This window comes from Triturus cristatus, chromosome 8 (assembly GCF_964204655.1).
Source record: "Triturus cristatus chromosome 8, aTriCri1.1, whole genome shotgun sequence".
In the NCBI taxonomy this organism is placed as follows: Eukaryota; Metazoa; Chordata; class Amphibia; order Caudata; family Salamandridae; genus Triturus; species Triturus cristatus.
In genome coordinates this window covers 103,600,836-103,624,878 of record NC_140591.1, presented here as the reverse complement: position 1 = coordinate 103,624,878, position 24,043 = coordinate 103,600,836, and the positions used below count along the sequence as shown (strand labels likewise).

Below are 24,043 nucleotides of genomic sequence, written 5' to 3'. Positions count from 1 at the left end.
GGGTGTCTCCAGGGAGAAGATTGGTTTTCCGGAGGAGACAAATGTGTGCTCTGGAGTCCTCCTGGTAGGAAAGTATGGCACGTCTTAACTGGGTTCTTGAGCCCTTTCACATTCAGTGTGATTATTTTAAGACCCTGAGCCATTACGAGAATCTCTAAGTGAATCTATTGGAGCTCACGGTGTAAGGGAGGGAAAAGTGGGAGAACAGAGGGTTAGAGAACAGTCGACCTGGGGCCAGTAGCTGAGCGAGGAGTACGGTCTAGGGGAACTCAGGAGTGGCAGGAGGCCCAACAAACCCAATTCAATACAACAAACAAATAATATTGCAAGCAAAACATATTTTTTTGTCCAGGGCAGGAAGACTCATGAGAGAGGTGGATGAGATCCACATTACCCCCATCCTACCGCCCCCTTCCTGCCGCGGCCCACCCCCTTTATGAAAAGGGTATAAAAGGACCATAGAAGCATCGAATCAGCTTACTGCTGGCGACTTGGTGGGGGAACCAGAACCCATTCACGCCAGGCCGACAGTGTTGTCTTCTAGGGAAGCTAGGAACGCCCTGCATTCTCTGGCTATTGTCTCTGGGAGTAGCTGGGACAAGGCACGGCCTATTGTCTTTCATTTACAAGTCCTTGGATCTCTGCTCGAGCCGGCAGCCGGTTCTCTGGGGGGTCGCCGGTGATGTTCAGCAGTTGGCAAGCCTCCTTAATAGAGCGAATCTGGTGAATCTTCCCATCCAGGCGGAAGATTAGTCTAATGGGATGACCCTAGGAGTAAGGGACTTCAATGAAGCAGAGATGAGCTGTTATGGGTCGGAACGTCTTTTTTTTCAGCGTGGAGGCTGCAAGATAATGAAGGAGAATGGTTTGATGTCCCTGGAACTGGACTGAATGATTGTCTCAAGCTTTGAGGATACGTTCCTCTAGCTGAAGTCATGGACACTGGTAAGGATGACGGCAGGGGGCGCCGGAGAAGGCCTCTTAGGACCAATAAGATGCACGTGGTCTAGTTTGATCTAAAGAGATCTCCCACAAATGATGCGATGTTATGACCTTCTGCTCTGTTTGGAATCCCAGTAGATGTGTATGTTATTTTGTCGTGAGCGATTCTCGAAGTCTTTGGCATGTGCTTGGAGATCTTGGTGTTGGTCCCTAAGGGGGACCACTTCTTGTTGGAGGTCTTCGATCTCCTTGTCTCTAGTCGTGCCCTGGCACTCCAGTGTGTCCACCCTATCTCCCAGTGCATCCACATCTTTCCTCACCTCTGATTTCCTGATTGAGTTCTTTCTTCATGGTTTTTGAGTCATTCCTGAGGGAGACAAACAGCGTTTCTATTAAAGAGCAGGGCCTCGGTGTCACCAGTATCATTAGGAACTTGCATATCTTGAAGGGGTGTCAAAGTGTCAGTACTTGCGTTTGGTACCATACGGAGGAGGTCCTTGACGGAGCGATACTTTGCCTAGTTGCCATGTTGAGAGAACAAGGAGTATGCTCTGCCCATGCTTTTCGTTCCCACCAGGGGTCTCCTTGTGCTCCAATGAGGCGGGTGTGCAGTTCGTAAGTCTCCTAAGGGCAAGGTCTACTGTCCGCTACCAAGCCTGTCTCCCCCTAGGATCAGTATCTAAAGACCAGGGAGGGAAGGTATTGTGGGAGATTCCTGAGGAGAGATGGGGTGGGGGAGATGGGGGAATTTAGCCCTCACGTAGGTAGCTGCAGTCCAGTAGTTTCTTCAGGTGGGGGCCCTCAGCCAGGTGGGCGCACCCCGGGTGTCACAGGAAGTTCCAGCCGGACAGGCAACTCTTTCCGCAGTAGTCTCCACCAATGAACAGGGGAGGGGGGGCCCTGTTGATGCTCCTCGCCTACACTGTGGCTCGCCAACTGGCAGACGGGTCTGATGCCGTGACCACAGGGGTGGAGGAGGCGGCTCCGCTGGTCTGCTGTTTGGGCCTCCGCCTTTGTGTACCAGTTTTTGGGCGTGCCACTCAACGAATTCTGGGGACCTCTACTGTATGGGCTGGTTCACACGAGCCTGTGGGAGAGGCCCTCCGCCCTCAAGAACCTTCCCAGAGTGCCTAAATCTTTGATATAGCGATGAAGGGGGTGTGTGGGTGGGGGGCTCACTGTCTCGTGTTCTGCGTGGCGGGCAGCAGAGCTAACCTGGTCTGGGGTTTCAATTCTCCGGACACGCATCGGTCTTCGGCTCTAGTGACGGCCATTGGCAGCGGCCCGGTCTCTGTTTCCAGGGCCCGCCTATTCCTTCACCGCCTTGCTGCTACCAACTTTGGCTTCAGGGCTTTCAGCAAGTGTCCTCCCCCCATGCTTAAGACAACCGGCGTCTTTGGAACCAGGTAACCTCAGCCGTGGTGAGTCTGTTGCCGTGGGAGGCAGTGCGACCCTGACCGGGAAGGATCGATCGGCCGGGCTGGCGTTTAACCAGGCCTCTCGGGTGCTCGCTGTTTGTCCCTGCGTTCGTGCCCTGATGTACAGTCATGGGGTCCTTCAGTCCCCTAAATCGCTCGGTGCCCTCAGGAATCATCAGGAGTTCCAGCTAACCATCACCTCTGGCTCCATTGGTCTCGCACAGCATCAGGTTGCACCCGGCCTCAGGCCACCAGTCAGGCAACGTGAACGCCTCTTGGCTGGCACCGCTCCATTTCGCTGTCATCTCAGGGCAAATCTAGCTCTTCAGAGTGGAGAGCTTTGAGCAGGTCCTCTGGTCCTGCGAAGCAAGGCTTGGGCGCTGGGACCCGTTGGCAGGACAGAGCGATGAGCATGCACGTCCTACTCAGTCACCATCTTGGCCATGCCCCGTACTTACCTTGTATGTTGAGATCCTAAGGTGTGGTATCTAGGCATCCCACCCTCAGCACTCAAAGTAATTCTGAAGTAACTAAAAAGTAATCTGATAGTAATTACTGTATAATACCAACTGCATTTTGAAAGTGATGCAAACGTATAAGAATTGGAAATTCAACCACAACTGCATTTCCTTAAACATACATCTGAAAGTATATTTCACTCACATGTGCCAAGTCCTGCTTGGTTCCAAACACAAAAGTATCTTTTTTATACTTAGTTCATTGGTCTGGATTCCATCTCTTAGTGTGTGGATATCAGTCCTTGATTAAGTGAATACAATTAATGCTTAACACACCCTCTGGATAAGCCAAACTGCTCGCCCACACTACCACAAAGAGCTGTTGGTACTGGTCGGATTTAACCCATGCTATACCTCTGGGTACTCCCTGGACCCTGTGCACACTATACCTTACTTTGGTAACGTATATTCAGAGCCAGCTTCCTACATGTATGTTGTGGAAGCTTGGAAGCAGGACCTTGTCCTGTTGAAGACAGAAGATCCTCTCAATGTGGGTTGATCGGAGATGCTCAGGAGTTCTGAGTACCACACTCTTTAGAAACAATCTGTGACTTGGGTCCAGGTCTGTCCTGATCTTTATAACCAGAGGTAGGAGGGCGTGCTGGGTATGTGACTATGAGCCCCTCATTCCAGTCCAACCAAAATGCCTTGGATGAATCCCCACTGGGCGAAACTGCTGATGTTGAGCATTCTCAACAGTGGCGAATAGAACCAATGGTGGCTTTCCCCACTGAGTAAAGATGCACCACATCAGGGTACATACGCCACTCATGATCTACCAGATTACGCCTGCATAGCTTATTTGTTCTGGCATTCAGAGACTCTGCGAGGGGATGGACGATCAAGATGTTTTCCTGGTGTAGCCACACCCAGAGGTACAGAATCCAGGGCCGTACTCCACCATGCTTGTTGTAGAACCACGCGGTGGTAGTGTTGTCCAGGGGGTCTTGCACTAGCCGCCCTCTGATGGATGGCACGAAGGGTTTGAGGGCCAGACTGATCGCTTGAAGCTTCAGCATGTTGATAAGGAACTGGCTCACTACTAGATACCAGTGATGTCTGATCTCCATCTCACTCTCAGATGCCACCAGCTCACCTCTCCTCTAAACCAGCAGCGATGCATCCACCACCACCAGGAACTCTGGGTGGTGGAGGCAAAGTGGCATGCCAGAGGTAAGGTTAGCAGCCACCACTGCAGATCCTGTGCTGTCTCCTTTGGAATCTGAAAAGAGTCAAACAGCTAGCCCGATACAGGGCCCAGTCGGATCTGATGGCCTATTGAAAGGTCCGCATGTGTCACCTGGAATTTGGGAAACTGAGGGTACACAAGGCCAAGAGACCAAGAAGTTCATGTGGGACTTCAGCTTACTGATGGGAAACCAAACACAAGGAGTTCGGCATGTTTCTGGCGGTGATCTACTACTGAGTGCTGCATGCCTACCTTTATTAGAAGGTTGTTGAGTTACAGTAAGGTGTGTACTCCAACCTTTGCAGATGGGCAGCAACCACCCTATTCACTCTCATGAATAGCCAAGAGGCCAAGATAAGGCCGAACGAGGAGCATGACACCACAAATGGCCTTGGCCCACCCCATTAACCGCAGGTGCCCCCATGGAACTGCAGGACAGATAAAGGGAAATATGCATACTGCAGTTCAAAGATACCATCCTTTCTCCTGGGTTGCAGAGCAGAGGGGATTAGAGCCAGCATTAGCATTTTAATCTTCTGCCAAAAGTCATTCAGAGGACGGCAATCCAAAATAGGTCCCCCATCCTAATCCCGGACAAGGCAGTAACACAAATGGCACCCTTTTCTTTTCACTTCTCGTAGTTGGGTACCCACTCAATGGCACCCTTGGAGAGTAAAATGAAAAGTAGTCGCACGCCCATCAATAGGCAGGTCACCCTTGGCACAATCAAGACCCTTGATAGGGTTTGTCAAGTTTCACAAATAAACAAATTAATCCATTGTTTTATTTTCGATTATTTTTTATACGTAGCTCGTCTTTAATGCAGACAAGATATAAATCACAATATTCATTCAAAGCTCTGAATTCATTGCACAATCATCCAAAATGTATTAATGTGTTGTTTTTGGTGTTTCAGATTCCCACTCATTGCAGTCAATCAATCAAATGATTCCCATGAGTAGTTTAAAGATAACACTGGAATTCCATCCTTTCATTCATTCCATGTGGTTTAAGTGCGCCTAAGTGCCTGATCCAGTAATTTTCCCGTTGTAATAACTGATTATGATTCTCTCTGCCCTTTTGTTTCTCAATCACTTCAAGTACAAGGAACTTCACGTGACTAATGTTGGGATTCTGTTCCAGCAAACGCCATGTAACTGTTGATTTCATAGTTCTCGTTCTTATGTTACTTTTGTGTTCACTAACACTCACCTTGATTTTGCGTTCAGTGATAACAACAAACTTTCCCGCATGGCCATTTCAACAGATATACAACATTCATGGTGTCACATGTGGCCGTGACTTCCAATTCAATTTTTGTTCCCCTTCTGGGATGAGTGATTGTGGAACCTTGTATTATGATGTGGCAATTATTACGTTTGCGACACAGAAGAGTTCCTTTGAATTTAGATGGTTCCAAAAGTTCAGTGGAACTTTTCAAAATTTCTTTTAAGTTTTTGCCTCTTGTACGCAAAAATGGGATTCTCAATGAACTGTTTGAAATCTGGTTCCAACTCTAGGATCGGCCAGTGACGTTTGATTATCCGTTTATATGGACCACTCATCGTCGAAAATTTGGACACTATGACCATGCGGTTTTGTACTGGTTTGATTTTCTTTATGAGCAATTTGCTGCGAGTTCATCTGGCATCGATTTTTAGCTTGATCCAAAGCTGTTTCAGGGTAACCGCGGTCTGTGAATCTCATAAGCATGTCATCCATGTGTTTGTTGGAAGTCTTCGGGTTAGAAACTATTGTTTTGACTCAAGTGCTGAGAATACAGGAGGTGACGCTTTAATGATGGTTGATGAAAACTATCGAAGTGAAGAGTATTGTTTCTGTCCGTTTTATTTTCTGAAAATGTCAGTTTCCAATCCATGTTGTGTTTTAATGAGCCTAACATCCAGGAAAGTAATATATTGGTCCTGTATCTCATGTGTGGTTTGAATTATTTCATAAACATTGTTCAGTTCATTTATGGCAATGGACAGTTGTGTGTGTAGGGGTTTGCCTGGATGATCCCACCACGACCTGTGCTCAAGGTAAAGCATACAAAAAATTGCTAAAATGTGGGAACATCTAGAATCGCACTCGGACCGTGAAAATATCAATTATTCACGGGCACTGTATATAACTACATACATCATTTATTTGACTTCAATAACAAGAAAAAAACTGATCTCCTAATTTACATATGTGTATCAAACAAACACAAACAAATGGGACATCAACATAAAGTAACTTATTTCACACATCATACACAGACGTACAATCAATATACAACACATAAATCAGTTTTGTCTATCTTCCAAACAATTTACCAAGGGGTATGGCTGTAATTCCTATTATTCAGTAGCAGTCAATACAGAAGGTAGTCCAATCAGGATACACACGAGGGGACAGTCGGCCCTCATGAGCATTGTCGTGAGTACCAAAGTCTTGAAGTTATTTAGAAATTATTGTACTTAATAGGACATCTCCAAATCCAGAAAGCTGACTCTTTTCAGCCCATCCATCCAGGCCTCTTCAGGACAAGGGAAGATGAAAGAGAACCTGTAAAATAACCAGATACCTCCACGTTCCCGGCTGTCAGCCTGGCTTGGTCTGTAGGAGTCCTCAAACCAGTGAGGCATGCAGGATGGAAGTGCTTATAAAGTCGCATGATAAGAGGTGCAACTGGGTTGGCCAGCTTAAAACAGCAGCACCACTTGCCCGGAGTGCCACACTCTCAGTCCTGTCAAGAGATCTGGATAACAGTAAAAGTGAAACGCCACCCGGGGACATTTGTCAACATAAATCAGGTGAAAAGTGCCAAGTGCACAAGTGAAATGTGCTTCCACGGCGAGCCTTTTGAGACACTGATCTGAGATTGCAAAAGGTTATCAAATGGAAAATAAGGTCACAGTGAACAAAGCATATATACAAGGACCAAAAATTACAGCTGCTCAAATTAATATGCAAAGCTTAAGAAGAACTGATCAAAGACCTACAAATAAATATACACTGTCACGTAAGCTCATGTACCTATACATCAATAATGAGTAGGTTACATCTTAAAACATCAGAATGGCCAACCAGATCTTGCAGAACACTGCGCAGACAGCATATCAAAACACACGGGGAAGCGGGTAGTGGTACTGCTTGTTTACATTAATGCCAACATATATTCATTTAGACCATGTGCAGCTGTCCCACATCTTTCGATCATTCTAACTCCGGTCCTGTTAAGGACTGACTAGGTAATGGCCTTGCTGGTTACTCTGAAACACATACATAACTGACCACTGGATATCATTCTCTGTATATTTCTGTTGTTGGTAATGTTGCACGAACGGTGCACACTCTATTGCACAACTTAATCTGGATTTGTGTTGCAGAAGCCTCGTTTTCACTGGTTGAGTCTATCCAATGTAAAACTAAATCGCACAGACATTGTGTACAATAAATACAATTTTTAGAGTTACAATTGGAAAATGTAATTTGATGGAGTATTTCGCCTCTAATCCGGATAGATTTGGTGTCTTTTGAAAATTGGCAAGCAGCTCAATTGTTGCACTTATAGTGTCCATTAACTGGAGGTAGCCCAAAGATTCCTCGCAGACACTTTGTCGAATAGGCTTGCAGCTTTAACAGTTTGCTGGCCCAGATTTTTCCGCCAGCGAAACGAGAACATAGGTTTAGGTCTGTATGTATAATTAAGCATTTTCCAGTTCCGTGATAATTTGTTTTTCACTTTTTTCGCCTTGGGGTTGTACTTCAGCATGCATGTAAGGGGATTGGTTTGCAAACGGGTTTTAGGGCGAAGCAATGTTTGCCTGGGTGTTTACCATTCCCATTTCAATGCTTCTTTCACCAGTTTTTTGGGGGTAACCTCTATTTGTCAATTTGTTTGTGAGGATCTCTGCATTCTCAAAGTAATCATCTTTGTTAGTGCAGTTTTTCAGAATCCAGAGGAATTGCCCATAAGGTAGGTTTTCTTTAAGCCAAAGGGGGTGCCTACTTGTGAAGTGTAGCAGGATATTCCAGTCAGTGGGCTTAGTATGTCAACTCACTTCCAAAGCGCCTTCCTGATTCCGTATCTAAATGTCTAAGAAATGAATCCTTTGTGTATCATATGTCATGGTAAACTCAGGGTCTGGGCGTTGAGCCACCCGTGCGAGTTTTCTACTGTGGTATGGTCGCCCTACCATATCATCATGATCTCATCAATGTAGTGAAAGCACTGTATTATTTGCATTCTGTGTGGGTTTCAAGATATTGTAAATCTATTTATTCTCAAAGAAATCCAATTCTAGGTTCAATATTTCAGGATCGAAGCAACACCCAATGGCCACTCTATTGATCTGCAAATAGAGTATAAAAATGAGTTCATTGCTGTGAGAAGTTGACCTGATATATGATGTCAATAGTTCTAGTGTACACCTTGTATCAGTCCAAACAACCCTTATGGTGATTGGTTGTAAAGTCAACCTTATAGACCAGCTATCCTAGTGGTAGCATGGACAAGAGCAGTCTTATGCTAAACTCTGTATGGCATGTGAAGCCAGCTGTTATACCATTTGCAACCCCTTGAATACCAAATGAAAGGACACCACAACAGATATTATAAAAAAAATAGAATGTATTTATTCTAGTCAAAACACCCTCAGCACTCTTTATGAGATTCGAGGTAAGTACAACACAGTCTTAATCAAGCATAAATAAGTCACACAGGTAAGTAATACAGTTAGGCCCTAGGGGCCACGCAAACCATATACTAAAGAAGTGGTATAAGAACCACTGTCACGAACACAGGTTAGGCCTAGGCAATCGCTGGGGCTACACTATCCTATCAGTTGCTAGGCAGTGGGAGGCCCACGTGATTCAGGTGCAGAGTGGAAACACTCACGCGTAATGCGTAAAAGTCTATAGAAATAGTAGTATTTAGTAATTAAGAGTTTTAAGACACTTCGGAAGGAAATAGGAGTTCGAGACTTGGAAACTAGACACTTGGATAGTCAATACCCTTGTGAGCACCGGAGTACTCAAGTTACCTAGCCCACGGGCTGCGGGTGCATAGGTGTGAACTTGCGTCGGGTTTCGTCGTTGACTCCTATGGATGCCTGAAGAAATTGCTGACAGGCAGTCAGTGAAGTGTCCGGTGGATTGCAAGGATGGAATCAGGAAGGAGGGTACCTGCAAGCAGAGGGGACAGAGTCTAGGTCACCATCCAGGAGCCGGGAAGGAACCAGGCGATGTTGTGAAGTTGCAGGTGAAGAGGTGAAGCTTGTCGCTGCAGCCACGGGTACCAGGAGGCGTCGAGGACGACCAGGACCAGGAGGCGAGCTGTCCCACGAAGGCTCTTGCTGTCGGCGGCGGCGATGTCGAGTTAGGACCCAACAAGCCTTGGCAAGCGTAACCCACGCAGGATGGAGGATTTGCTTCTGTCGCAGACCAGGAAGGTCTGGGGTGCTTCCCTTTCACAGGGGAGCGAGTGCCAGTCTGGAGGAGCCGGACCAGCAAAGCAAAGTTGAAGGTTCGTCGTCACAGAGGTCGCTAGCCAACAGGCCAACAACCGGACAACACGTCGAGCAACTCGGGTGCAGAAGGGCCCCACGCAGAACACGTGAAGTGTGGGGAGCTGATCTTTGCAGATGGTGCTCGGGATTGGGGCTTCTCAATTCCCCAAGCACAGCCTCGAGGAAGCCTCAGAAGTCGCGCTAGTCAGTTACTAGCTACTTTTCCCAAGTCGCCGGTCCCACGTCCCTCGTCGCCTCCACGGGTCTCAGCTTTGCTGTAGATGTGGATCTGGTTCAGAGGTGTCTGGAAGTCACGGCGCTGGTCAGTCTCTGCAGTCGTCCCTCGTAGGATCAGTCGCAAAGCAAGCAGCGGTCGCTGGATGGTGCCTGGTTGCCCAGGGTGGTCACTCCTTGGCCACAAGGGAGATTCTTCAGTCTTCTTCCTGAGGTCGAATGTCGAAGGTCCAGAGTTTGTTCAAGTTGCAGATTCAGGATAATCTAAAGTCCTAGGGACTCAGCTCCCACTCTTATACTAATCTGGGGGGCTGTGTTACCCGCTAGGTCCCTCCTATGGGTGGGACCAGGGAGGGGGGTGGTTACACCCCCTTCCCTTTGTCCAGTTTCGCGCCAGGACTGGGGCTGGAGTGCCCCAGCACCCTTTTGAACTGGACTATGCATGGGACACCTTGTGTGCCCCAGGCAGTGTCTCGTTTCATTCATCCCTCCCTGCCCCAATACACTAAGGCCGTTCTAGGGTGGTGCTAGCACCTCCCAAGGCAGGAAACCTATTGTCCAAGCCTCCCTCGCTGGAAGGTCTCCCAGCAGCAGGAGGTCAGACTCGTGTCTGTGGCAGCAGCGTCCATTTTGTGACACTGGGGCTCTGGTTAACTTTAACCGGGTAGTAGGTCCTCAACATGTCTTCTCCCTCTAGAAGGGAGGAATACTATCCTCACCGCCAGAAATGGTATGGGGGTATTATTCCAAAGTGTTAGACACCTTACACGACATGTTTTGATAAAGCCAAACCATAGTTACCATAACCGTTTAAGATTATAAGGTAGGCGATATCATAGAACAGCTATAAGGACATGGTTCCGAAAGCTGCAGACTGGCTCCGCTCATGCTAGAGCACCATCTCACATGTTACCAAGCACTCTGCCTTTAGGATTGTTAAGGCCTGCCATAGGAGTGACTGATAGGTTACCCATGTGTCTATATATAAGGTAGGTATAGGAATACTACACCTAAGCAAGGGGTGATTACACGACCTTGCCCCAGCTGAGTGATCAGCCAGTTGTGTCATAATGGAAGGCCAGACAGGGGTGGCAAAATACATGCTGCAGCCCCTGGTAGGCCTAGGGTACACCTATGCCCTGGGTACCTAAGGTACACTGTACAGGGTCCAAAAAGGTGATCCTTACCAATTGGGTTATGCACCTAAAGTGCATAGTGAATTTAGAGAGAGAACAGCTGGGCTGTGGGTCTGATTAGCAGGCCCACAGCCACATCTAGGTCGAAAACCAGTGAAGCAAAAGCAAAAAGTGGGGGTGAACATAGAAAGCAGACCCTACTCTCCTACACTTGCCTATAACTACATTTCGAGTGTTTGTATCTTTCATAGATCCACATGCTTGAATCATCACTTTTGTTGAGCTGCGAGTCCCATAGCAACTTCTATTAAAGCAATAATGCTATACATAGGCTACCATGTAATGGGAAATCACTTCCATAGCCTATCCACATTCTTTTCTAAAAAGAACCAAAGTTGAAAATATAAACAATCAAATGCCACCACTGTAAACACTCCAGAGAGAGGCTGAGTCAATTTGATTTTCAAGCATAAGAGTTAATCTTGATTAACAAGGGAAGCCTCTCAGGGGAGGAGGGTGGGTAGCATGTGGATCTATGAAAAGATACCAATACCGGAGAACCGTAGTTACAGGTAAGCAACTAATTTTCTTTTCCAGATTTGGATCTTTCATAGATTCACATGCTTGAATCAGAATAGCGAGCAGTATTGTTTGAAATGAAACAGATATACATTTAGAGGATGGCGGATAAATGACAAAATATTTGAGCAGCTTTATAATCTGATAGATTCAGGGTAACAAAAGGAAAAAGTAGCAGATGCATATAAATACCTCTCAAACAATATATGTATACACACACATATATATATGCATACACTAGTTATTGAATATAACTACAGCTGCATCACTGCAGTTTGCTCAATCCAAACAGTAGGGCTGGGTGAAAGTGAGGATTCTTCCACATAGGAGCACAGCAGATTTTGTCCAAAGGAACACCAGGAAAGAGAGCAGCTGAGGTGGAGACGGCTCTTGTGGAATGTGTTTTAGTCCTCCAATGTAGAGGCTTGCCTGCTTTAATATGACAAGAGTTGGATTGTTGCAGCGATCCAACGCACTAGAGTGGCTTTAGTGACTGCCACACCATTTTTAGAAGTACCATAGGCCACCAGCAATTGGTCAGTCTTTAGAATTGTAAATACGATTGAAAGCATCTTTTGATGTTTAAAGAGTGTAGCTCTTTTTCAGCAGGCGCAGATACATGCTGAAAAAAGGTTCGTAGAATCAAGGGTTCGTTGAGGTGGAACTTCGATGGAACCTTAGGAAAAAAATGTGACTTGGTTCTAAGGAGGACATCTTTTTCTGTAAAGAGTAGAAAGGTTTACTTGATTATCAGGGCCTGAATCTATCTCACCAACCCTTCTAGCAGAAGTGAGGGCTAGCAGTAATGAGCGTTTCCAGAAAGAAATTGAGTTCCGCTTTCCGAATCGGCTCAAAGGGTGACTTCATGAGTTGCGAAAGAACAGTGTTGAGACTCTATTCCGGAGGAGGCGTTTGAATTGGATAAAATACTCTGAATAAATCCTTCATGAAGTGCTTCACAATCCTTGCAGAACAGAGTGAAGAGGAGTTAGAAGTACTTCTAAAAGAGAGATGGCAGCTAAGTGAACTTTGATAAATGCATATACCAATCCTGATTTTGCCAAAGAAGGAAGGTAGGGTAAACTTTGCTCAGGAGTAGAGTCACCAACAGTTGATGACCCGGAAACCCTTATCCATATAAATTCTCAACTACCCAACTGGCCTCTCCCCATTATACTTTGTGGCGATTTAAATATAAATGGCATTAATGGGTTGTGGAAAGACGATCCTGCAAGGTTTATTGGCAAAAAGAAGAAAACCCACAGAGTGCTGCTACAGCTCATGCAGGATAATGGTCTAATCGACATTTGGGAACATATAAATGGAGGAGGAGGCAGTACATACTATTCTGCCCCCCACAAAACTCTAGCTCGGCTAGACTATTTTCTGATTTCTCCTTCGATAATAACGATGGTGAAAGTTAAAAAAATGCCTAGATAGATGTCAGAACAGAATCCGCTTTCTATGGAGATCTCTATACCATATTCACAGAAAAGTATAAATAGTTGGACTTTTGAGAGAGCTTTGCTACAGGATACAGATTATGTTACACATATGGAAATTTGGTTAAGAGAATTTCTGGAAAATAATAGGGACACAGCGTCACCTCAAATAGTGTGGGATGCTATGAAGGCAGGTATTAGGGGGGAAAGTTTAAGTTATTCTCTTAGACGGAGCAAACAGGAAAAAGAAGCTATTGAGAAGAAGATAAATCAGTAGCAAAGCTAGAGGAAGATCTGGTAAGAAGTATAAGAGAGAAGGAGGATGAGACAAAAGTAACACAAAAATTAGCTCTGGCCAAAGCAGCAGTGGGCGAAGTATATGCCGCGAAGGCAGCTGGTAAATACCTAGCTAGAAGGGAAGAGCAACATGAATATAGCGAACAGGTAGGACGAATCCTGGCGATTAGAACCCGGCAGGCAGCTACTCAGGGGCAGATAACAGAAATGATTACTGAGGCAGTAGGATTAGCAAAAACACCAAAGGAAATCTGCTCTGTATTTCAGAACTTTTATAAGAAACTGTATAGAAAGGATAATGGAGAACCAGATGCAGTGGAAATTGAGGGATATTTAGAGTCTGCCTCCCTGGATAAGCTTACAGAGGAGGATAAGAACTCCCTGGAGACTAACTTTACCCCAGAAGAAGTACAAGGAGCTTTCAAGGATCTCCCGTCAGGGAAAGCACTGGGACCTGATCTAATACCACTAGAATTTTATAAGAAGTTTTTTTTAACCTTAGAAGCAGACATCAACAGACTTATGGGTTTAATACAAAACGGTGCTGCCCCTCCGGGGTCTTGGGGAGAAGCTTCAATGGTGGTGTTTTTAAAAAAGAATAAAAGCTCTATGGATCCTGGGTCATACAGACCAATCAGTTTAATGAACAGTGATACTAAGGCCTATTCAAAAATCTTGGCAAACAGGTTGAGCATGGTAATCGGGAAGATAGTTTCACCCTCGCAGCATGGGTTCATACCGGGGAGGGGGACTGCTGATCATATTAGAACGGTATTTGCGCTGTTGGACGGTACGACTGCCTCACGAGACCCTATGTCCTTAATATTGCTCGACGCTGAAAAAGCTTTCGATAGGGTCTCGTGGGGTTTCCTGTGGGCAACATTGAATAAATATAATTTTGGGAAAATATGTATAGGAGCATTAAAAGCCCTTTAAAAAAACTCAAGCATCAGACTGAGAGTGGGGGAAGGGGAACTGAGTGAGGCAATAAAAATTGAGCGTGGGACTAGGCAAGGATGCCCCTGCTCCCCTATACTTTTCGCCTGCTATATAGATTCATTTATTAGACATATAGAAAAAAATAAAAACATCAGCCCAACTGTGTTGAATGGATATGAGACCAAAATCTTGGGATACGCAGATGATTTAGCAATTACATCATCATCACCATTTATAGCAACAGGGGAAATTGAAAAGGAAGCTAAAAAGTACGGATTATTGTCAGGATACAAACTGAACCAAGGGAAAACACAAATGTTCGTAAATCAATTTGCTGCAATCAATGATGATAGAGTTAGAGTCTGCGGTCTACTTGGGGGTTATTATAACATCCGATCTATCTAAGGCTGTGGAGGAAAATTTGACCCCATTAATTAAAAAGGCAAAACTAGACTTAGATAGGATGGACAATCTACACCTAACAATTATAGGTCGCTGTAAAGTTATAAAGATGCTGTTTTTGCCCAAGATTTTGTATCTATTTCGTACAATTCCTTTATTATTTACTAATAATTGGTTCAAGGAAATAGAGGGGATGTGTAATCGCTTCATTTGGGCTAAGGGTAGAACTAGAAGAGCTATAAAGATGCTGGCACTCCCTAAAGATCAGGGGGGGGGGGGAGGGGGGAGGGGACTTGCAGTACCTGATTTTAAGGCATATTAGTTTGCTTCAGTCCTTCGGTATTGTAAAGGACTCCTCGTGGGAATACGAAAGATATCTGGAAGGGTAGCGCAGGTTCCGGATATTTATGATCTGCTGGTTTTGGATTCCAACAAGGGACGTCTTACATATAAGGAGCTAAACTACTATAAAAGAACGAAATTCAAGTTGTTGGGGGCGGCCATTTCAGTTTGGTCAATTATCCGGAAGAAAATTAAATTAGGGAGAATGAATTTTTACACCCCTTTATATATGAATTAACTCCTCCCAGATGTATTCCACGATGAAGTAATGAGGCGGTGGGATAATCTCTGGGTTGGTACGATTGGAGAAATCACGGATCAGTCAGGATTAATAACATTTGAAAGGGCGCAACAACTATATAATCTGGATAGGAGAGATTTCTTTAAATACTTACAGATAAGATCAGTGTTGCAGAGAAAACAAGCAGGTAACTGTAAGTTTACAAGGATAGACCTGATAGAATTTGTTCGAGATGAGGAGGGATGTTCAATCTCTCAACTTTATGGTGCATTATGCCAATATAATGAGGATGATAGAGAAAAGGTATCTGATAAATGGAGAACTAAACTAAACTTAGTCGGGAATGAGGGTGAAAAATCACTTAGATTTGGAAACACTGTCTTAAAGGTCGCAAATTTGCAGGCACAATATTATAAGACTTTGCATGAATTATATTATACTCCGCATAGAATAGCCCGCTGGGGGGGTACGAGTGGGATCTCCTGTCCAAGGTGTCAGAGTTCGGATGCAGACACGATACACATGTTTGCAGCCTGTCCTAATTTAGATCTCTTTAAACAAGCTATGGAAAACTTCTTTAAAGACGAATTGGGGATCTTTATTAATTTAACTAATGAGATCATGGTTCTTGGGGTGGTAAAGGAGGGGCAGGATGTACCCCATCAAGAATTTTTGTTTATCGCAATGACTGAGCCGGCTTTGTATTGCAACGTTATGGAAAGACTCTAATCCTCCTTCGTTCCAACAATGGCTCACAAAATTATTAGCTATTTACACTTTAGAGAAAGCTTTATATAAAAAAAAGGTGTGAATGCAAGCCAGCTTGGGAAACGGATATGGGCCCCAGTTGAAAAATGGAAACTTAAATTAGATGGCTAACTCAAGAGGGGGTAGGCACAGACTCATTCAGATAGGATTATAGTTCGCGGTGTTGAAATTGTCTGACCATTATTTATATGCGTCTTTATTTTTATGTCTCCTTCTCTAGATCTTTCACCATTTCTTTTTTTTTGTGTGGAAATTATATACAAATTATGTTTTGCATCTTGCCGTTTAATTTAAGAGACTAAGCCTTAATTGAAGGATTTCTGTTGTATTAGATATATATGTTAAAGTAAATTAATGTTTATATTTTGTTTTTCTGATGATCAATACAAATTAAAAAAAAAAAAAATTTAAAAAAGGAGTAGAGTCAAGCGGATGAACTTTGGTTTGGGAGCACCAAACACAAATGTTTCATTTTCATTTATAGGTTTTGTTTGTGGAATGAGTACTTGCCCTGGAAAGAGTTTCCCTACAGTCTTGAGGGAGATCTAGATCTTTAAACTCGACGAATTCAAGAGCCATGCGTGCAATTGGACAGAAACAGGATGTGGATGAAGGACCTGGCCTTTGTTCATAATCAACAGGTTTGGCATCAGGAGGGAATATGGCTGGGCTTCTGAGAGCAACAAAAGCTTCATGAACCAATGCTGTCAAGACCAGCGAGGAGCAATGAGAATCAGCTGGTACGTTTCCCTTTTCATAAGAATCCTGGGAATTAAAGGGCATAGGAGAAAAGAGTAAGCTAAGGTTCTTGACCAGCTTATCAAAAACTCATTCCCCCATGACCCTCTAAGGTTCCCCGCAGGTAAAGAACCCGCATTTAATTTTCTCGAGAGCAAAGAGATCTAGACTGGGCTCGCCCCATTGGGGGAAGATAGAATCGATAATCGGTTGATTTAGCTCACACTAGTAACAAATTTTGCTGGGTCTGCTCAGAGTGTCTGCACATCTGTTCCGCACTCGCGGCAGATGTTCCACTTTGAGATGTGGTGCAAAAGCGCCCAGGTCCATATTTTTTGTGCTTCCTTAGACAGGATGTGGGATCAAGGTCCTCCCTGCTTGTTAAGATAATGCATGCAGGTGGCATTGTCTGTCCGTATGACGGCGGAAGAGTCTCGCACTCTTGGAAGGAAATATTGAAGTGCTAGAGGGATGGCTCTTAACTTTAGAAAGCTGGTGTGAATTTGAGATAGAGAGGCACTTCATCTGCCTCTAATTTAGAGCTCCTGTAGATGTGCTCCCCAACCTTCCTGTGAAGCATCCGTGGTGATAAAGTGAGGAACTGGAGATAGGAAAGTTAGCCCTTCTGAGATATTTTTGGAAGATTGCCACCAAAGAAGCGCTTTTTCATTGTAGGCGTGACCCGATCCAGATCTTCGAACGATCCGGTGACCTGAAGCAATTAACTGTCCAGTTGGTCCTGAATCAGTCTCATTCTGAGACAGGTGCAAAGAATTAAAAGGATAATGGAGGACATCATGCCCAGTAAAGATTTGTGGAGACTGCCAGAAACAAACTCTTTTCAAGAGGTCGTGTGCCAGGTTTATTGTCTTTTGTCTTTCTATTGACAAGAATGATTTGTCTTGTAACATGTCTAAATTTGCTCTCAGGAAAGTTATCCATTGCTTTGGAGAAAATTGGGATTTTTGGTAATTGCCGACAAACCCCAGAGAATAGAAACATACAGATGTGGCTTCCCAGGCTTGTTGATGATGGGGCTTTCACCAGCCAGTCTCTAAATACGGAAAAAAGTTGAAGACCTTTCAATAAAAGATGTGCTGCAAATGGGGCAAGGCATTAACTCGAGGGGCTGAGCGCAGGCTGAATGGCAGGACTTTGAACTGATCAGGATGTTCTCCTACAGTGAAACGGAGGTACGTTCTGTGCTTGGGGTGTAAAGTGACACGGAAGTACGCATCTTGCAAATTGAGACTGGTCATGAAATCTGCATGATTGAGCATTTGCAGTATCTCCTGTGGCGTGACCATTATCAAAGATTTTTCTCCTGTATTTGTTTAGACGCCTAAGGTCCAGAATGAGACGCCATTCTCATGACTTTTTCCTTACTAGAAAAGTGAGACTAAAATTCCATTCCTTCTATCGTCCCCTTCTGTAGCAAAGAGAATGCTTCCTGAATCAGCATACGTGTGTCGGAGTTGCTGGAAGAGGTGGATGGGGAGGAGCAGGGTTTCTGTAAATTCTAACGCATGGCCATACTTAAGAAGACACAGGACCCACCGGTCCGTGGTTGCCATTGGAGGTAATATTGAGAAATGCGTGGGGGGGAGAGGGGGGGGGATTAAGGGTATAGATGGTGGTGCTGGACTGTCATTGTTTTCGGACAGTGTCCCTTGACTGTGTTGACTGTCCACAGTTGTATGGGATATGCAGCCGCTAGTTGAGCACGGTAGGCCTGGTGCTGTTGGTAGGCAGGGCGAGATAACTGGTAAGGTTGAAATGAATTAAATTAGTAGGTAAGCTCTACTTCGGACACCTCTAAAGGGTGTTTCTTTAAACTGTAGAGACTGTAGGGATCTGGCCATATCGGATTTGATGGATTGAAGGCCATCTTCAATGTGCTTACTTAAAAGCGTTTTGACATCGAAAGGCACATCTAGAATTTTGGTTTGCACCTTCGGACAAAAGGTGAAAGCCTTAAGCCAGTCCTGGCGTCTAAGGAACCGCTGCTCCCGCTAGTTGCCGAAAGGATGCCACATCCATTGCTGAATCGATTTCGGAGGCTGATCTTTTTCCCTCCACAAGAATCTTTCATGCCTTCTACTTTTTATGTTCTGGAAGGAGATCTAAATATGGTGAGATATCTGATCACATTTGGCGAAAGTACCTCCCCAGAATCGCTCAAGAATTGGCAACTCAAACTGTTGTGCCAGAAGTTGTGGTAAACCTTTTCCAATAAAATTAAGATGTCTGCCTTCCTGGTTAGGTGGTGCAGTGACCGGCATAGAAGGAATTTTGGATCTGCGCAGCGCAGCCTGGGAAATGACTGGATCTGGTTCTAGTTGTCCAAACAAACATTCTGGAGCGTCATATGGAGCTTTGTACTTGTCAATCCTGGGAAGGACTGCAAGAACTGAAGCCGTCGTTTATGATCCTCGCACGTTCCTCCCATAAAAAATCAACTCTAGGAATTGATCGAACAGACTTCCTAGATTGGTCCTTAAAATCATGAAGAAAACAGTCAGACTGTTTAACTTGCATAGGAAGTAGGAACCTGGAGGCTGCTTTCTCCATGAAGGCATGAAACACACCTATGTCCTCCGGTGGAGTCCTTTGGTTGAGGAATAGGAGGGGAAGATGTGGGAATTAAATAAAAATCCCATTCATTGATTGGCAAATGGGTGTCCTGAAGTTCACCTTCCTCAACTTTCTTGATTATCATCATCATCCTGTCCCGGTGACATGGCTACATTTGAAACCGGTGCCATTATGAGGCGTAGGAGGTGGTAAATGAGGCAGATACGCAGGTATGACTGGTGCAGGCGGAGGTGAAACTACTTCAGATGAAGGAAAGCGTGTGCGATAATCTTGGAGCACTGCTTGTAGATCCTGAATCAATGCAACCGTGAGGTGAACCATGGGTTCATGAACAGTGTTCACATTTGGCTGTTGTACGTAGCACTGATGATGGTAATCCTGTGCGTCATACATTTCTTCATCCTCCTGAAATTTAACATTAAGCTTTGATGGGATATGTGCTTGGCCAAGAAGTTAATCAGATTCCTGCGCATCCAGTATGCAGCTTGTTGGCAATGGTGAAATCAGGGAAGGATTTTGTAAAAATCTCATCTATGGTGTCGTTGACAAAAACGTTGGTGAGGGAGACTGGTGTGAGAAGTAGAGATGAAGGCCTATTGGGTAGTAATAACGGAGTCGCCGACAAGCTCTTCGTCGACACTTGTGGAGGTGGAGTAACCGATGATGATGTGGTGGTAGTCGTCGCTGAAGTGGTAGTTGAAGTATCAGACATTTGTGATCATTGAAGTAGTTATCATCGACAAGGAGGTGGTCAACATAGGTACAAATGCTAACTAAGTTTATCGACTGAATCTGTAATGTAGGCGGAGTTACTGGCTTGACAGTTGTTGGCAGGATGGTCGCCGCCAGTGCCGGAGTAACCGGCCGCACTGGCATCGTGATGAAGCGGGCACAGGCGTTGATGAAGCCGCCGCAGATGGTGCAGAAGCTGTCCTTCTCGGATTTACTCGCCGACGAACGTGTCAATGACATATTAGTCAATGATGAAGATTTACTGGCTGATTTGTGCTTCGATAATATAGAGTCTGAGGAAGATTTCTTTAGTTTTGACAACACAAGAGAGGTGGAAGTAGAGGGATCAGAATGTACCTCAGCGGAAATTGTATGGGTTTCCTTTTTTGAGGAACTTGTAGAAGCATGATATTTTTAAAGATTTTTTGTATCATTAAAGAGACTCTCGAAGTCGTTCTCTTTTCTTGGATGGAAGAGAAATCAGAGCTCACACTGCCTTCAACAGAAGGTACATCAGATTTATTTTCAAGTTTCTGCAGGCAGATTCATTATCTTCCTTCTCTATCCTTCAACGTTTTAGTGGTGAGGTTCTACAAATCTTGCAATCCCTAACTTTGTGATTAGGATGCAAGCAATAAATGAAGTCTTTATGTGTGTCTTCAGCATGTAGTTGCTTCATACCACAGATCCACATGATCGGAAGAGTCCTTTTATAGAGGATTCCGACATTCTGCTAACAGAGTGAATAAATGGCAAAATTGTGAGGAAAACTGAGCAGAGCTCAGGATGACCCCTCTCACGTGACGTGCGGTAGAAATTCTAAGGGACTCAGCCCCTCTGTGAAGTGTTCTAAAGTGTGCTGGCATTTGATTGGTTATAGTTTCAGCTTTGGTCCTTTTTACAAATTAATGTGGATAGGCTATGGCAGTAATTTCTCATTGCATGGTGGGCTATGTATAGCATTTATTGCTTTTATAGAGGTTAGCGTGGGACTCCCACCTAGACGACTGTGATGATTCAAGCATGTGAATCAATGAAAGATCCAATACTGGAAAAATACATAACCATTTTTTTCAAATGGGAGAAATTTGAAGTGCAGCAAATGTTCTGCAAACATGCTCATGATATGGAACACTTTTCTGCACTTTAAATTCCCCCGACTTAAAATAATAGATTTTTTATTCAGTTATAAATATGGCACCATGTTTACCAGCCACTGGGCGCAAAATGCCGTCTTTGTTTAAAGGAGACACTTTGAAATAGGAGAACATCTAACTGATTAGTTTTTTATGCTATATGGATTCTATAAGACTCCTAATGTGTTTTGGGGGGGGGGGGGTGAGATCAGTGTTACCAAGGAAAAATGAAGATGTAGAAGAATACCAAGAAGTGAGAGATAAGGATCAGTATTGTGGCCAGACCGTCTAACCTGAGTCACAGGAGCGTAGGCAAACTGGTCAGCTTTTTTAAAAGTTATGCTGTGAATTTGTTAGGCCCTTTGTGTGGACATTCGGAGTGCGTGTTAAGAGTGTCGATGTGAGTAGCCTGTGTATTACAAGCAAGGTGTGGGTGAGTAACAGGTAATCGGATCCATTTTGGAGGCCCCTGGCCTACCCCTGTACAAGATAGAGGCAAGGACTGAGCCCCTAGAAAGTGGCAGTGTATTGTGGACAAGAGACCTAGCCACTGAAGTGAGAGGAGACAGGGCTCCTTTAAGATATTCTATCAAGCCTTTTGTTACAAAGGAGCTACTAATGTGTGTTCCTGAGCACTGGCTTTAGGTGGATGGTAAGGATGAGGGGAGGTACTGAATATGTTCGGATAGGTGGGGAAACCTTTAGGTGAGGCCTGCCCTCTGTCTTCCAGATTACTCCTTCAGTTGTACTGATGACAGCCAGCAGACGAAACCCAATACCTCTTTGTGTCTGTTGGGGATGCTCGAAAACGGAGACCTCCCTTCTCTGTGGAGCATCACTACACTAAGTTTGTGTCTAGAGAAAGTTTGTAAAGGACATTGGAAGGATAACCACCCTAAACCTGTTGTACAGTTTCAAACAGTGGATTCCTATCTCCTGGCTGCCATTTCTTAATTAAAGTGGATCCCCCCCACTACCCACCAAGTTGTTCCAGTTCCAAGACCTTTATGGGCAAGAAAAGGAGCTCGGGCTGCAACTGCTTAAGGCTTGATCTGCGTGGATGGGGCTGCAACTGCCGAAGTTGTGACTGGCCCATTTGGATACAATTGCCGATGGTATGAATAGCCTGTGTTGGACTGCATCATCGGAATTCGTGATCATTCAGCAGGGGGGTGCATCTGCAAAGTGTTGTCAAGCACGGAGGCACTTGCTGTGGGTCCAGATGGCACTGTGCCACATCATGACTGCCACCTCTCGGATAACAAGACTTGAAGCAGAAGCACTGCGAAATGCAGCCCAGCACACAAGCAAGGAGACAATTGAGAACTGCTTGTCAGTACACCACCACCATCCATTTGAATGTGTGGGTGTGCCCTGGGGTATCAATCAAGTCAAGGTCGACGTATGATGACCGATTTCAGTCATAAGCCGGTAGGAGACTACCCATACAGAATGCCCATCCTGTTTTGGAGGAGTTTTATATTGCACTTGATAGATTCACACTACTCTTAACACCTAAAAGTATAGTGCACCACCCAGAATCAGGGAGAGTACCTGGGGATACCTATGAGAGTCTTACCAGATAGTGCCCAGAGACATTTAATTGTTTATGCTGCTAGCAGTGTGTAGTATTAAGGTCCGCAGTGCAATACCGCACTTTCTTTTCTAAAACGGCAAGCACTGGGCTGGACATTCGCTTAATTAGGTTAATTTTTGAGTGCCGAACTCAAGCATCCCTCCAACATATACACTACCTCTAGGAAACATGTGAATACTCACTACCCAGAGGCTTAAGCGCAGAAAGTGTTGCACTTGGCTCTGTTTGCAGAGCCATAGATAGGATAGCTCTTGCGACAGAGGCAAATGATCTAAACACCCCACGGTTGCGGCGTAATACTCCCTGCATGCCTTGTAGCCCCTGAAATGGGTCAGAAACATCAAGGCCATACCAAGAGATGGCACATGGTGAGGAGCTGGGTGGAGATTTTGGTGGAATCAGATGTTTCCTTTACTCTTGGTTCTGAAGGCTTAGGTTCACATTCCTATAGAGATGGGTACACTGAAGCTGAAGACGTAAAAGCAAATAAAAGAGCTTCAAAGAAGAAAGTTTCACCTGAGCAGGAGTTGAAGCAAAAAGCCATAAAGATAACTGTGGTAGAGGAAGAAGAACTAATGCTTTCCTCTTTATGTTAATCCTGGGGAAGTGTTTGAAGGATACAAAGTCAAGAGAATTGGGCACAGAAAATGAGAAATCGAGAGGTATGGGTAGAAACGCATCTTGGAGCAGAACTGGTGGGAAATACTTCACTGCAATCTTCACTTAAAGGATGTAGTGATGGGATGTTTTGGATTTTAAGGCTTAAGCCTCATAAAAGGAGGGTAAAGTTGCCACGTGATTAGTTTTTGGACATTGTGTGGTTTCACTAGTTGTGCTTCTTTTGATATCACCTTGGCAGCTCCCTGTGGTTCAACCATATTTCCTGTGCCTTCTTAACGTATGTTCTCATTTTTGCCTTAACAAGCTTCTTTTTGTTTATTTAAGCGGACAGACATTTTGCTGAAACAGAATCCACAACAAAATATAGGAGGTTTGAGTGGCCTGTAGGAAGCTGCTACCACAAGGCAAATCTGTACTTGGGCCATTTCTATTAGATCTCGAGGTCTTTGGAAAGACCTAACAATTCTTAAACTAAAACTTTAGCTTCACCATACAAGACAGATTTTCTTCAGTAAAAAGGACATTTACCTGGTGTTGCTAGAATAATCCCACTGGAAGACTTCTAGCAGACTGCGTATACGGGTCTTTGATGGCTCTTCCTTGAGTTTATATTGGTAGAATTCAGCTATTAGATCTTCTACATGTAGTAGTTTCAGTTTATTCTCCACCCCTGGAATAA

The 24,043-nt window shown here is 44.6% G+C and overlaps 1 protein-coding gene across 2 annotated transcripts in view; it reads right to left on the bottom strand.

Moving 5' to 3' along the window:
• MAEL (maelstrom spermatogenic transposon silencer) overlaps positions 1-24,043 on the bottom strand; it is a 1,256,240-nt gene that overhangs the window by 362,301 nt on the left and 869,896 nt on the right. For both annotated transcript variants that reach the window (XM_085621107.1, XM_085621108.1), the window contains one exon: positions 23,893-24,034. In XM_085621107.1, the coding sequence (XP_085477233.1) occupies positions 23,893-24,034 (142 nt within the window). The remainder of the gene's footprint in view (positions 1-23,892; positions 24,035-24,043) is intronic.